The sequence below is a fragment of the Sebastes umbrosus genome, chromosome 18, assembly GCF_015220745.1.
Source record: "Sebastes umbrosus isolate fSebUmb1 chromosome 18, fSebUmb1.pri, whole genome shotgun sequence".
NCBI lineage: Eukaryota > Metazoa > Chordata > Actinopteri > Perciformes > Sebastidae > Sebastes > Sebastes umbrosus.
The window spans coordinates 19186516-19203387 of record NC_051286.1 but is presented as its reverse complement, the minus strand read 5'-3'; the positions used below and the strand labels follow the sequence as shown (position 1 = coordinate 19203387).

At 40.2% G+C, this 16872-nt stretch overlaps 1 protein-coding gene across 3 annotated transcripts in view; it reads right to left on the bottom strand.

The window, feature by feature from the left end:
• Positions 1 to 16872, bottom strand: part of pak5 (p21 protein (Cdc42/Rac)-activated kinase 5) — an 83229-nt gene that overhangs the window by 38782 nt on the left and 27575 nt on the right. The window contains exons 1-3 of one of the 3 annotated variants that reach the window (XM_037750388.1): positions 14347 to 14758; positions 5022 to 5245; positions 2740 to 2784 (exon numbers count right to left, since the gene is read on the bottom strand). In XM_037750388.1, coding sequence (XP_037606316.1) covers positions 2740 to 2784; positions 5022 to 5245; positions 14347 to 14401 — 324 coding nt within the window. In that variant the 5' untranslated portion in view covers positions 14402 to 14758. Of the gene's footprint in view, positions 1 to 2739; positions 2785 to 5021; positions 5246 to 14346; positions 14759 to 16872 lie in introns of those variants that run through there. The other 2 variants (XM_037750390.1, XM_037750389.1) reach the window with 2 other exon arrangements.

Sequence of the window (16872 nt, the reverse complement as noted above, 5' to 3'; positions counted from 1 at the left end):
CCAGCCTGGAGACCGCTTCATCCATGCCCACCTGGTGTATGCACAGATACATACACACACACACACTTAGTAGACAGAGCTGGGGGAGTCTGCCAAGCAGAGGAAGCCTTATGTCAATCAAGTGTCAGGGCAACCAGGGGAGAAGGATATCAGGCCATGGGTGAGACACTATAAATAACCCGGCCTACCTTGGGAGTCAGGGTCACACACACACACACACACACAGACTAGCATATACACAAATGCGTGACAGAGAAGCAACTAAATACCAAGAAAATCAACGAAAACAATCTGAAAGTCAAATTTATTGTAGTGTCAAGAGACAGATTTGCAAGCACAGAACAGGTCTGAATAGTTTCATCAGTGTCACTAACTTTGAGCAAAGCAACGAGACTTCCTTCATTTGCTTCCTCAAACTAGCGCGCTCACACACGACTTACACACAAATGTGTTCGTTTGTATTCTTTGCATGCACACTGCGAGTGAGAGCGATGCAAAATCCTTTGGATTTGACGTGGGAGTGAAGTGACCCCGACTTCTAAGTTAACATCAAACTACTTTCCACAGCGTTTCTGTGATCAGACTTCAACTAGAGCCCCGTTCACATGGGATTTTTTTCCTCGAGGGGAGGCTGGGTGATTTTAAATTCACATGTGCTGATCAGTGATTTTAATCAGAACAGTATGTTTGTGATTCCCACATCCTACCCAAGTAGTAACTAAAGTCCCAAATAACTACTGTTTTTCAGCAAAACTGCTGGTCCTCCTTGTGTTTTAAAAATGATCTCTACGTTTTTACTAGGGCTGTCAATTGATTCAAATAACTAATCATGATTAATCACATGATTGTCCATAGTTAACCGCTATTAATTCCAAATTAATCACACATTTTTTATCTGTTGAAATTGTACCTTAAAGGAAGATTAATTAAGTATTTAATACTCTTATCAACATGGGAGTGGGCAAATATGCTTGCTTAATGCACATGTATGTATATATTTATTATTGGAAATCAATTAACAACACACAATGACAAATATTGTCCAGAAACCCTCACAGGTACTGCATTTAGCATAAAAAATCTGCTCAAATCATAACATGGCAAACTGCAGCCCAACAGGCAACAACAGCTGTCAGTGTGTCAGTGTGCTGACTTGACTATGACTTGCCCCAAACTGCATGTGATTATCATAAAGTGGGCATGTCTGTAAAGGGGAGACTCGTGGGTACCATAGAACCCATTTTCAGTCATATATCTTGAGGTCAGAGGTCAAGGGGACCCCTTTGGAAATGTCCCTCCTTTGTGACAAGCTAGTATGACATGGTTGGTACCAATGGATTCCTTAGGTTTTATAGTTTCATATGATGCCAGTATCTTTACTTTAGCCTTAAAACTGAACCTGCTACAACCTTAAAAATTGCAAGTTGCGTTCATGCGTTAAATAAATTAGTGCCGTTAAAACAAATTTGTTAACGTGTTTTTATCGTGTTAACTTTGACAGCCCTAATTTTTACACATAAAGACTTTTGTTTCCTCTTATTGGGTTTCATCACTTCTTTTGTCCCTTTGAAATTTCCTCGTCTATTATGAATTACCTCCTGAAATTTGGCATTGGTTCAAAAGTTGTCTGGGGCAGTGACTTTGGTTATTGAGGAGCATGACACATATTTTACAATCCACCTCCTCCACTATTAGTTCTTTTTATATTGAGCTATAAAAACATATTGACAGGTGTGGGCATGCCCTGTTTAAGCCTTTTGATTAAAAACTGTTGGCAGGCACCTTCTCAAGTGCTCAGTAACTGCCAAAACAGCTGGAGGAAAAAAAAGAATTTTACTCTCAAAACTTGTTTTGCAATTGCCTTGAGTGACCTGTTTTATGCATTGCTCAGTCAATAGTTTTTATTTAATATTTTTTAAATGTATTTTTTTTCATTATAAAGATTCCAGATGTACGTACATTTATAAATGCTCTTTTTTATCTGAAAAAAAATGTAGAGCTTGCAAACCATCCAGACCAAATCATGTTTGTTCTCCAGAGGAGAGGAGAGGAGAGGAGAGGAGAGGAGATAGAAGGAGAGGATAGGAGAGGAGATAGAAGGAGAGGATAGGAGAGGAGATAGAAGGAGAGGAGAGAAGAGAGAAGGAGAGGAGAGGAGAGGAGAGGAGAGGAGAGGAGAGGAGAGGAGAGCCCGACTAGGCTGGTTTGGGTTGGATCAAGAGGTGGATCGTAGAAAGGGTTCTTCTAACACATGCAAACCCTTTCTGACCTATTTTCTACAGAGTGGTGGCCTACGGCAGAGCAGAATCAGCTGTCATGGCAACATGCACTTCACATCTCAGCACCCATCATCATCACCATCATCATTATCATCATTATGATTATCATCATCATTATCAATGGCGCTCCATAGCAGCAAAGGGGGGGAGAAACAAGGGAGCATGCCGCTACAGTTAATCTCCTCATTTCTGGGGAGGCTCATGCGAATGAAACAAAGGGAGAGTGGAGATGAGGCCTAAGAAAAGACTTGGCAGAGCAATGTAGTTATGTCATGTGTGGAGTCATTCTCAGTGTTTCTCCCTGCTCCTGCTGACACACCACCTCCACCTGAATGCATGGCAGCAGGCAGCGGAGGAGAGATGTGGAAACAAAAGTTGTGACTGTGTGAGAGCGACCAACAAAAAAAAAAAAAAGAAGAAGAGAGGGGGGTTAAAAACAGAAGGGAAGAGGAAGTCATACTTTGGGCAACGGCGTTTCGGATGACCGGACTTTCTTGGGAGATATCTGTGAAGAGAGCAAGAGAATTATTTTCTTGTTTCCCCCTCTTCAGAGATATCTCCTGTGGCATATTGCTGTTCTCTCTTACAGGACTTATGTGGATGTCTGATCATGTATTTTCCTGTCAGCAGGACCTGTAAGTGGTTCCTCAGAGACTAATGCACAAGTTCGCTTGATGATTAATGCTCACAATGGTGCTTTTAGTCTTATTGTTTTAGATGTGTTAAAGTGCTGCAGTGCTTTATGTCAACATCAAAACATGAGTTTAAAATCGACATGTTTATGAGGCAAGTGTATTATCAAGGTCAACAAAATGGTGTAAGCAGGTGTTGTAACACACACAGGAAAGGCTCCTAGATTTCAAAGCTGAAGGGCAGTGGGTCACACATGCAGTATGATGGGACCACAGACGGCACAATGGAAGATATACAACACCACATTTTAAGCAGTGCCCCTGTGAGGCCTAAAACAACCTCCAATACCTCCAATGTGCAAGAGAAAGGCCTCCAAACTATTATATGTTCTGCTACAACCCAGAGAAAGGTGCACAGAAATACTAAGGAGCATTTTTATCAAACATTCTGGTGTGTAAGTGACTATAATTAGCTATTTTTCAGTAGATCAAATGTGTCGATGTGATACGTTAAGAAGAACCAATGAACAACAACACATCAGAGGAGACACTCAGAAGGTTCAGAGACAAGGGGAGACAGTCACAGGGGAGGTAAGAAAGAGAGATCACACAGCCGAATGAAAGAGAAACATCAGTTTGCATTAGGGTTTGTGAGATTGTGACATTACCTAATGGAAGAGTCAAACGAGGTGTTGTCTTTAAAGCTGCATTAAGCAATTGTTGACCAGCAGGGGGCAGAAAGTCTATGGGTTTATTAACTGTTAGCAAACATTTGTCTACTTACATACACAACATGAGCATCCCACTGAAGTCATGTTGCTGTCCTCCTGGAGAATGTAGTGTGTCATAGGTCTGCTAAAAAAAGATCTAAGTCATATTCTCTGGCCTATGGTTTCAGCTTAACTGCTCAAAAAATTATGCAGGTTTTTGTTTTTGTATCATTTTGGGGGGCTTTTTGCCTCGACACTATCTGTGTACATATACCTGGTGACTACATTATGATCGACATATGTTGTTGTTGTTTTGTTTTATTCATAGCGATGTTCTGTGTTTTTGTACCAGCCTCTGGTTGCAAATATCCCTGTACTAGGATACAAATATAGATTAGTTATACTGATATTTAACACCCTTGGGCATGTTCACAAACTAAACTTTCACACAAAACAGAGCTAGACAGCCGGAAAACTGTTGTTACATCTCAGCTGAAAAAGGTAAATATTTGTATCTTGTACAATTGTGATGCACTAGTTGGAGTCAAATAAAGCATTTAATTAATTAAACTCTACTTGTGTTTCCAGACGGAAATAAAAAAAAGTGTTTGTGGCTAACATGTTAGCAAACATTGCAGGTCTTTATTTTGTATCATTTTGGGCGACTTTTTGTCTGTCTTCGGTAGTAAGAATAGTTAGTATAGTAGAACTGCATGACTGAACTCTTGCTAGAAGCAACAGAAAACTGATTGAGTTGTTTGTTAAAATGTGGATATCTACAGTATAACCTTTGCTACTTTACTTTTGTGATAAAACCACTGAAGCCAACAATAGCCACCAAAAGCTACTGGTCATACAGTATCAGACCAAGTGAAACTGGAGCATGAGTTCATTTTATTGCTTATGAATTCAATGTTTGATTTGTAAAAGTTATATTGTCTGGTGTTAATTCTCAGAGAGTTTTTCACTATGAGGGAGTCATTCAATGTTACTTTAATATCACAAAATTGCTTAATGCAGGTTTAAAGCAACATAATGTACAACAATAGGACTGTAACTTCATATACTAGGGCAATTTGAATAGTGTAAAGTGGCCAGATGGCACTGGAGAATGATCTATTTTGACTCAGAAGAAAAACAGAGTATAACAAGTGGAGGATGGAGTGGTGAGACAAAGCGATATTGAAGTGAAACATAGCTATACAGAGTGAGAAGGCAAAGATAGAAAAGTAAAAGTAAAAATGATGGGTGGGGGAGGAAAGTTCTTATAGACAGAGAGGGCAGGGGCGTGGGTGAGAAACAGAAGGATGAAGAGCAGGAGAGGTGAGCAAGACACAGAAAATGATAATGATTTGTCCCCAGTGCTCAGGCTTGACGCCCTCTGTCCATACACACTCTACCTTCATTGGTGCCAGCTGGATGGGGGTGATGTAGGAAGGGTCCACCATGGGCTTGGGCCGGTTGGCAGTGTCCGCCAGGAGGCTCTGCCATTGCTGCGGCAGCCCGGTGAACTTCTGCTCCCGCTGGTCGAAGCCCGTGTGGACCCGGTGCTCAAAGTTAGACGGAGCGGAGATCTCCAGCCGTTTCTTCTTCTTCCCAAACATGCTGGAAAACCCTGGCAAACCTGACGAAACAAAGAAGATAGCTCTAGATCAGTACACTGATTGGTTGACTTTAATGAAATAAATACAGAGAGGGATCCATGACTGCATACTGTCTGTAATATGGACTATAGTCTGAATACTCTACTACAGTATTTTGAAGGTCAGTGCAGGTTCTTGCCTTTTCAGAGGTTTCAGCACTATGACCTTGAGTGCTTTTATTTATATCTAACTGTATATGGCAGGTGTGACACTACAGCAGGTTAGGTGTCTCTTGATATAAACTAACATTAAAGGATTGGTGACGGCCATCTTAGGAGTTCAAATCGCAAAAGAACAAAGGAACATAGACGTTTCAAATGCAGTTTGAATGGTAAAAATCTGTTCAGCTACTGTGGACATATAAATAACAAAAGTCTTTCCTGAAAAATTTGAGGGTGTATTAAGGAGTACTGTATAAGAGTAGGCTATAAGTTGTAGGTGGGTGATTGCAACATATTGGGAATTGGGATACCCAGGGAAACATACATTGAACATTTGACCCAGGGAGAAAAAACATTGCTAAGAACTAGGGCTGTCAAAGTTAACGCAATAATAACACATTAAAAAATGTTTTAATGCCACTAATCACCACTCAGTTTTAAAGCTAATGCTGGTATCATATGAAACTAGAAAAACATAAGGAATCCATTGGTACCAACCATGTCATACTAGCTTGTTGCAAAGGACGCTAAATAATGCTCCAAACTTATGCTACATTTTGGTGAGGAAAAACTGGCATGACCATTTTCTAAGGGGTCCCTTGACCTCTCACCTCAAGATATGTGAATGAAAATGGTTTTTATGGGTACCCACGAGTCTCCCCTTTACAGACATGCCCACTTTATGATAATCACATGCAGTTTGGGGCAAGTCATAGTCAAGTCAGCACACTGACACACTGACAGCTGTTGTTTCCTGTTGGGCTTGAGTTTGCCATGTTAAACAATATTTGTCATAGTTTTGTGTTGTCAATGGATTTCCAATAATAAATATATACATTTGCATAAAGCAGGCATATTTGCCCACTCCCATGTTGATATGAGTATTAAAAACTTGACAAATCTCCCTTTAACGTACGTGTTGAACAGATAAAAAATGTGTGATTAACCGGTGCTGAATCGCGATTAACTATGGACATTCATGCGATTAATCATGATTAAATATTTCAATCGATTGACAGCCCTGAGAACACTAAATCTTTGAAAGGTCTCCTTAATGTTCCATATTAAGAGGATATTGAGCTGGGGAACATAGGACCCTGGGAACATCCCGATGCAGACGAGTGTGTTATTAATCTAGTTTGAATCACAGCATTATCAAATGTTCACTTTTCCTCTGAAATTACAACACAACATAAGGCATGCATTATATGTTTTGTTGCACACACCAGAGCACGAGTAAATACATTAAATATAAGTAAATACAAGTAAATAGTAAATACAAGTTCGGACATTTAATTAGCAGGTACTATTCAAGGAGCTCCTTCCATGAGTTTTATATGGTGAATGCAGCTGACGGTTTGTACCCTCCTGCTCGAGTTAACGAGCAAACCTGAAAAAGCTCCATAAAACTTGTTTATCTTGTGTAAAAGTAAAGAATAATTAGTAGAGATTTGGTGCGCAGCAACACTTGAAGTTGTCTAAATATGCCTGAGGATCTCTCAACATCTTACCAACTATCCCTCACCAGCCTTTCAATCCAATACTGAGCCTCACAGATGGCTCACTGGTGCACTATATGATAGAGAACATCGCATTTAAAAGCAGGCAATAATGAGAAGAAAGACAACTGAACTGATAATCACCCTGGTTATTATAAAGTCTACATTTTACTTGCCATGCCTGCCAGCGGCACAGTTGAAGTGTCCCACATAGTGACACACTGATTGGCTGTAAGTGCCAGGTTTAAACTGATGTTTTATACGTATTGTGCTGCTCTGCTGATCTGTAGCATGCTAAGTTCACAGCCTTCTAATGCTGCAGGATACAAACAAGCAAAGAACAAGCAAAAATGTCCAAACATGCTAGAAAAAGCAAGTGTCCACTTTGGTTGCGTAACATAAACATCAAAAGAAAAAAAACGGATGCACTGAAGTGAAGACAAAAAGAAGAAAAATGATGCCAAGTTAGGATTGTGGGGGGGATAGTGGGGAGGGTTATGTAAGGTTTTGATAGTGATTTAGATACGTAGCCACTGTGCTTTTACTCCACCACCAAGAGGAACTGTTTGGAAATCCCATTGTGGTAGTGGTGGTATGGGCGGATGCACGATGTCCAGTCATAGGAACAAAATGTCATGATGTTGTCGTTGTAGCTGTGAATGGAGTCTATTGTGTCATTCCCTTCTAGGAGGCATTGTCCTCAGAGAAAACAAAGTCATCCTTCTTCCCCCCCCACCTTCTTATTTTCTCTCTCCCCCTCCGCTGTTATGGCTTTTGCACAGATAACGTCTGCTGTGCCAGTCCATACCAAACATTCATTTATTTATTTATGTGTGTAGTACATGTGCATTGTGCACAAAATAAGCAACAAACCTTCACTTTAAGCAAACACATAAGGTTTCAGCGAAGCCGCTTGGGGATTTACTGTCTAGATTGTCTTAAGGAATAAAAAGCACATGGTTCCCCTGTTAATATGAAAATATATATACATTTTATATTTGCACTGGCTGTCATTGTACTACTGGAGCATCTTGAGTCCCACACAGCGGATGTTCCAGTCCTGAACAGGTATTTTTGTAATGTAACTGTAACCTCACAAAATAATATTAGCCAACAATATGCCCCTTGTCTTTGGAAGTAACAATTTACTACTGTGAGTAGTAAGTTAATAACTCTATCTAGTATCCGGGCATGCTAACATTTATGCAAGAGTAGATAAACACACAATTCATTGCTTAATTCTTACACGTTTTTCTTGTATTTTTGATTTTGGAAAAGCCTAAAAAAAGTCACCCCTCTCAAATATTCTAAGATTCAGAGTTTATTAGAGCCCCATGCACACTGCTTCAATATGTGTATGTGAGAATTAGCAGGAGATTTAGTGAATGGTCAATTGTTGAATAAGATATTAAAAAACATGCTGGTAAGTTATTAAAAAGTGCTAATGAAGTCAGTGTGCTTAATCAGTTTGAGTTGTGAAAAATGATTAACTCTTTTGACTTGGCAGTACCTCCTGAGTAGATGCAATGACAGAAATCACCAAAGAGTCTATTTCTAAATGCAACTTCAAACAGACAAAGCAAAAAATGTAATCATGGAAATCTCTCTCAATCATTTCCTTTGGTGCCCTGCAGGAGAGCCAGACAGACCAAATTAGTGGCCTCAAACAGGAAAGATGGAGAGATAGATTGATGGGAGAGGGAGAGGAAGGAGGGGGGGGATGGTGGAGGCAGAAGATGAGAACAGAAGCAGGGAACAGTGGGGAAGTTAGAGAGAGATAGAGAAATGAACGGATGGAGGGAACAACAGGAAGAGGAGAGACAAAGATGTAAAGAGTCATGGTGAGAGGATGGAAGCTGAGAAGACTTAAGGCTTTTGTGATGCATACAGCAGCACAATCACAGCACAAGAGATTATTATGCAGCACACTGCTGCCCTTAGAAAGCTCAATACTGGATCAAAAAGGTGTTAAGTCATAGATAGAAACCTTATGCCACAGGCATGTTTACACAACTCTGCTTTCTATGCTGCATTCACTGTCAGCTTCGGTTTACACTGTGAAGACTCGAGGATGTATTGCACCAATGTGAGTAAAAATATCTTTTTTAGAAAAAAGGGAAAGATAGACAAGGTTATGTATAAATCAAATCATTTAAATTTAAATGTGCAAAATATTAACTATAGTATTATATATTATTGACTATAATATTAATATATATATATACGGTATATATTAGGGCTGTCAAAGTTAACGTGATAATAAGGCGTTGACATTAGGCCACTAATGTTTTTAACGCAATCAATATTTCAGAGGTTGTAGCAGGCTCAGTTTTAAAGCTAGAGTGAAGATACTTGCATCATATGAAATTAGAAACCTGAGGAATCCATTGGTCATACTAGCATGTCCTAAAGGAGACTAAATGCTAAAGTTTGCCACGTTGTGATTTGAGCGTATTTTTTATGCTAAATGCAGTACCTATGAGCATTTCTGGACATTATTTGTCATTGTTTTGTATTGTTAATTGATTTCCAATAATAACTATATACATACATTTGCATAAAGCAAGCATATTTGTCCACTCCCATGTTGATAAGAGTAATAATAACTTGATAAATCTAAAAAATGTGTGATTAATTTGTGATTAATAGCAATTAAATATGTAATCAATTGACAGCACTAATATATATATATATATATATATATATATATATATACAGTATACAGTATATAGCTTATAGAGAACTTTTTATGCAACTATCATATATCATATGACACCATCCACTGAATTGTGCATTTAAAGGACCATACCAGTGGTTTTGCACCATCAGCCCAGTGAATCCTATGAGTTTACAACTTACAACTGATAACCATTTCCCAATTCATGCAAGTCAATCCTTCCTGGTGGTGCATTCAAGTGAAGGTCTGACAACAGAGCTCCATCATTCAGCTGCCACTTAGTATTGCATTCATAAGCTACGATGTTTGGTAAACTCAGTTTGACAGTTATTTGCATTGAATGGCCTACGAATATTATTTTGTCGACTTCAGAGTAGAAGACAGTTTTAGCTACACAACAACACAAAAATGCACCATTACTCTAAGTCTAACTCAGGGTTAGCGCTACCATTGGATGATCAGGGCTGGACGACCCTCAGAGTAGTTCGTAAACACAAAGTAAATAGCTGCCACTAATGAAAGGTGTAAAGCAGATAATAGTTATTTGACTTAAACATGCAAAACTACTGGTTTGGTCCTTTAACAAAAACAAACTAGTATAAACATCTAAGGGAGAGGTAGGTCATTAAAGAAACACATGATTGCTCTTTCTCCTGATTCATCACATAATCTGAAAAACACATGACTCAAATACTCCCCTCAGGTATCCCCCTTAGATAACCAGCAAAAAACAAAAGCCTAACAATCCTTAGCTCTAATCGTTTCCTTTTTGTGCTGAGCTACAAATCTCTTATGCAATGCGGACGTGTCAGCAACCCTTTCCACTTTCTGGCTGATGTCCAGCTAAACCTCCACAAATCGACCCAAGGTTTCTGACCTTGTTGCTATTTTTAGAGCATGTACACAAAGTGGCTCCTGCGAGATGAAAACACTGGGACATGTAGACATTGTGCTGATTGGAAATGACATTCCCAAAAACAAAGTCGATAAAGACAACGTCAAGGATGAGGCTGAACAACAGCTCCTGGGAGAGGAACAGTCTGACAGAAGGCAACGCTCAAATATTTTGTAAATATCGACTACAAAGTTGCCGTCTGCAGTCGCCGCTCTGAAACACACAGTGACTAAAACTGGGCCTGATCGCAGCCTTGCGCTGAATCATCAGCTGACACATGCGGTAGCTGAAGCCCTTTTTACCTTGGAGCAATGTGTAGATGAAGCGATAATTAGACTGGGTCTAAAAACTTTGTGTGGTAAATCTGCCACTGTTATCACTTTGTGCCGTGCTATAACGGCAACAGTAACTAAGGGAGGTATGGTTTCCTGTGAAATGGGTTGTGCAATTTGTTGTTGCATTAAAAAGGTTTACACTTGAATTGTTAATTTTGACAATTTTTTAACAAGTTGCTGGTGTATGATTTATTATTTTAATAATAAAGAGCAATTACATAAATCTATATCTATATATTTAGTGGTCACATTTTGTTTTCCAAAGCTAGGAAAGCAATGATTAAGTCAAGCCTGATGTTGCCTTATACATAAAAGAATGATCCCAGTCATTTCCACACAGTGAGCATTACAGCTTATTAATTAAACACTGGTATCGGATTGGTACTCGGTATCGGCACACCCAAAGCCCAGGTATTGCTATCGGTATCGGGACAGAAAAAGTCGGATCGGTGCATCCGGGGCCTACTACGTTGTAAAAGTGAAAGCGAAACTTAAAAGCAACATGTTTTAACACGTAAAACTGAATGAAACGTCACAATATGAACACAAACAAAAAGGCTTCTTTAGGTTTAGGCAACAAAATCACTCGGTTAAGTTTAGGAAAAAACATTGTGTTTTGGCTTAAGATAACTACATTTCACAAGTGAAACTTAACGCTTGTGAACACAAAGACAACTACACATTGTTGGTTTTACACGGTCTATACAGCACCTCACTTCCGCATCTGCTCCTGTCATAATTACTACAGTCGCTAGAGGTCGCTATTGTGTTCTTTAACCTTCTTTCTACCATGTGAAAAGATGATAAAACCTACTAGTGGGTTTAGAAGGCCCCTATTGACCCACATCTATGGTGCTTATAGTGACCGATAATGCCTAATAGCCTGACAGTCTAATCGGCTGGCTTGACAAGAGGTTTATTAAACTTTCATTTTAAGACAGTCAAAAAATGTTTTTGGGACGCCATCCCTCAACGTCTCTGTGGTCTGTAAGAAGCCACAGTGACGATGGAAACCCCTGACCTAGATGGTACGTCTTGAGAATGAGATTATTAAAGGCTAGTGGGGCTTAAAGGCGTCTAGGCCAGGCTCAACTGCCAGGAGACACAACAACACATGCGTGCACACATACACACTGTCGAGTGCATATAAGACAGCAGATGGAGGTGCATGTTCGGTCACAAACTTACTGTTACAGAGCTTTTAGCAGCTCACAACAGTTGAAGCAGGTTTGGACTACTTTAAGTGTAGAGACCTCTGGGAATTGCCTCCGTGCATAGGCCCGAGGAACGACTTGCTATACAACTCCTCCTGGCTGCAACATAAGCACCTCTTGAGCTGTAATTTACGGGCGGATTGTAAAGCACTTTGTGAAGTTTCCGACTAATGCCTGCAAGGTTATTCTGCCAAAGAGTAACAATGTCACTCCGATGAGGTATTGCGCCTGGTAATATATGGCAGAGATTATGAAACTCCATTATTCTAGGTGTGACTGGAGTGAGCTGTGTTGTACGTGTTCACTCATGAACCACAGCTCTGAGGGCTCTAGAGCTGAGTGAAGCTATAACTGAAAATGCATATTCTTCTGCCATGAATCGATTATCAATATGAAACAATTAGGGATGTCAATCAATTAAAATATTTAATCACGATTAATCGCATGATTGTCAAATTAACCGCACATTTTTTATCTCTTCAAAATGTACCTTAAAGGGAGATTTGTCATGTATTTAGTGCTCTTATTAACATGGGAGTGGACAAATATGCTGCTTTATGCAAATATATTTATATATTTATTATTGGAAATCAATTAACAACACAAAACAATGACAAATATTGTCCAGAAACCCTCACAGGTACTGCATTTAGCATAAAAATATGATCAAATCATAACATGACAAACTCAAGCCCAACAGGCAACAACAGCTGTCAGTGTGTCAGTGTTGCCTAAAACTGCATGTGATTATCATAAAGTGGGCATGTCTGTAAAGGGGAGACTCGTGGGTACCCATAAAACCATTTTCATTCACATATCTTGAGATCAGAGGTCAAGGGACCCCTTTGAATGTTGCCATGACATTTTTTCCTAGCCAAAATGTAGCGTACGTTTGGATTGTTATTTAACCTCCTTGGCGGAAAGCTAGTATGACATGGATTTCTTAGGTTTTCTAGTTTCATATGATACCAGTATCTTCAATCTAGCTTTAAACTGAGCCCGTTACAACCTAAAAAAACGCAAGTTGCATTAATGCGTTAAAGAAATTAGTGGTGTTACAACAAATTTGCATTATTGTCGTGTTAACTTTGTCAGCCCTAGAACAAATGTACTTTATTGCTACTGTCACATTCAGTGTGTCGTTACACAAACTGTGAATTTAACAAACTGTGAACACAAAACACAGAGCCACGCAGAGCATTTATAAGAGCTCACACGCTCCACATATACACTGACATATTGACACAAACATACTTAAAGGGGCGACTAGTCCCAGATCAGAGATCCTGACTCCCAGGCTGATTTGTCTTCAAACCATCTGTCACCATCTGAGCCTCCACAGGCATTTCCCCTTTTGTACAACACCTCAACACACACACACACACTTTCACTGGGACCTGCCTCACGCTACAGCAAAACATGGCTTCATGCATGTGTGTGTGTGTGTGTTTGTGTGTGTGTGTTGGTGTTGTGTGTATATATACCGTGTCTATTTTTGGTTCCTAAGCGCTCTGCGGCAGCGTGACGTATTCATGTGTTTTCCAAAACACCACATTAATTCTGTGTCCTTTAGATTGTAATTTAGAAGCATCATTTGGTATTGAGATGCAGATCATTCACTCATGCACAAGTATGCAAATACATTTCATACATAATTTAAAATGCAACATGAAAAAGGACACAAGTTCCTTCTGATAAACAAGTTGAGGGAGGGGCAAAGTTCTCTGCTTCATTTGCCGCTAAAGGGAAGAGGTGGAATGCTTGATTTAATTAAAAGGTCAAATGTTTCAGGAAAACCAAAACCTGATGGTACATTTTTGTTCAAGGTGTTTCCCAGTGTTCTTAAATGCAGCTTTACTTGGTTTTGAGTGACAGAAGTGAGGCAAAATGTGTTCCTCATCAGCGGTGTCTAGGTTCTGTTATCCCTCGCCTCTTTTGTCCTGCCCCGCTTTGTTGTGCGCTGTTCAGTTCTGTCCCATTTGCATTCACTTGTTCTCTCCAGACCTTGTTCCTTCAGATGATTTAATTGGCTCAAAAACTGTTTACACAGACATGCGTTTTCCCCCCCTCGTTCCCCGTAGATGTATCTGTAGAGCAGTAAACAACTTCAGCTGAAGAAGAAGATGCTTTATATCATTCGCACAGTGTTTACAACACACTGAGGAGTGTGTAACATCCCTCATTCACATCACATTTAAAGACTGATCAGGAAGCTGCAGCGTGTTAAATTATGGCTCCGATGATCTCATCTTAAATTTTTATTTCAACCCATATGTAAACTCATTAAATCACTGCTCTTACCTGGCCAAAAACTGACGGTTTCTTTCAGCCAATCAAAGTGCTCTGGGTAAGCCATGGTGAGACAGTCCAGGACAATCCTCTGATGTTACACTTTGATGTCAAATTGCTCTCCTGATAAATCCATCATGCACCTCAATTTTCTCTCAACAAAACATGAAACAGCGAGTCCCCAGCCTGGGCAATAATTGCTGAATTAGAAGCAAATGATTCCCCGGAGGAGCGACACTTCAGTGAAGTTATCGAATAGACAAATCAGGTCAGATCCAGGACCCTCTGCAGCCCCCAGCGAGCTGCTACTACTACTACTACTGCTAGCTTCCGCTACAGTATGACTCTCTCTGCCTGCACGCTCTGATAACTCCCCATGTGAGATGCACAGGGCACCAAAAAGTGCCTACGCCAGCAGCCTGGGCCAAGGCACGGCCAGACAGCTTAAGCCCGGACCCATCCCATTTCACTTTCATTGTTTGTCTAACTGGGTTTGACCAGCCACGTCCCAAACCGAGCACCCATCTGACCTTCACTGTCCTCCTCCCGCTTGTCGGTCTGTCACCAGCACCGCAAAAACAACAGAGAGTGTAAGTGTCCTCTGTGTTCTCACAATCCACAGGATGGTGTTTGTGTCCCGGCTGCCCTGTCAAACACACACACACACACACATACACACAAACACGCTCAAAACTGTCTCCCACTGATGCCAGCATGTGTGGATATCAACTTTTAGTGTCAAGTGCTGCACCACCAGGCGCCCTATCACTGCCTCTTTCACAGAGAGGAAGACAGATCGTGTGACGGAGGAGATAAGATGGAAGAAAGAGAAAGAAACAGCTGGTCCAGTCAGCGGCTGTGACAGAGTCTGGCCGTTTGCCGACGCCGAGGGGACGTTTAGCTGTGGCAGCCAGGGACGGGCGCTGTGCTGAGGGCAAACACACACTATCACACAGGCAGTGCGAGGCTGTCACAGAGGGAGAGAGAGGTGTGTGTTAGTGAGTAGAGGGTGCATGGGTAATTACACGGTGCACCTCTGTAAGGCAATTTAATAAAACATTCATTTCGAGAGACTAAAAGAAAGAACATCTGACCTTCATTACAGCCAATCAGTGTCAGTATTTTCATGGTTTAAAGGACCTGTGTGTAGCATTTAGGGGGATCTATTGGCAGAAATGGAATACAATATTCATAACTATGCTTTCTTTAGTGTATAACCACCTGAAAATAAGAATCAATGTGTTTTCGCTACCTTAGAATAAGTAATTTATATCTACATAGGGAGCGGTCCTCTTCACGGAACCAGCCGCTATCTTTCTATAGTAGCTCAGAACGGACAGACCAAACACTGGCTCTAGATAGGGCCATTTTCGTGTTGGCCACTATAGTTCTTCTACACGCTTGGCACATGGGAGAAGTTTCAGTTGGTTGAAATCTGCTACCTCGCCTCCAGATGCCTCTAAATCCTACACATTGCACCTTTAAAACTGTTAATGGAAGAGGCACTGATAAAAGCAAAGAGCTGACATTTCTGTTCATCTGTTTTTCTGAATGAAACCTGACAGAGAAGCACAATGGTTTTTTTTGTCTTAGAAATACTTCACCCACAAAATGACCATTTGTATTAGGGCCATCCTCGACCAGAGACTAATCAATTAGTTGATTTAATCGACAGATCTGTAAAACTGAGTTTCTCCACGAAGAATCACATGTGCTCATAAGTTTCTTGAAAATAAGTCATTCAGCATGAAAAAGCATAAAAATCAACTAATCAACTAAAGAAATCTTAGTCAACTAAGACCAAAATGACCAATTAGTCAACTAATCGACTACGAGGGGGAAGCCCTAGTCTCCACTGTGAACGGAGATTCAAAAAACAGAGAAAAGTCTTGATGAATTGAAGTAAATGGGGGCTGCGTTTAACAATCTTACTATTTAAATCACTTTGGACTTAGCGCCCCTGCGCTAACGTGAGAATGATTATGCAGAAGTGTTTTAAATAGTAAGGTTTTAGCAAAGATATGACTAGATTATTCTGCATGAGTTGTGTGAGAGTTTGTAAACAGATGTTTTGATATAGTTTTGCCCCCACTTACTTCCAATTTATCAAGACTTTTCTTTGTTTTCTTTGTTCGTCATGGAGGCATGCAAGAAAAACTATGTTTTCTTCATGAATTCAAGGTAACACGGGGTGCCTAATTGCTGTACAAATGGTAATTTTGTGGGTGAAGTATTCTTTTAAATGCAGTGTACAGAAACCAGGTTCCATAGCTTCATAGAGTTTATGCAGCTCTTACATTGAATCATTTATCATACAGCTCATATCGTATGAATTATGAACTTCCAGTCCACAGAATTTCCATTTTTCGACAGGTTTGGGCTGTTATATGTTTCAAAATTAACCACTTTGAAGGTTCAAACGAGAGATTGTCTTTCCACCACAAACAGCAGCACAAATGGGCTGTGAAACATTTGTATGAGAAATTCAAGGCAGAAAACGACTTCCTCTGTGAAATCAAAACACCTAAACACTCTGGA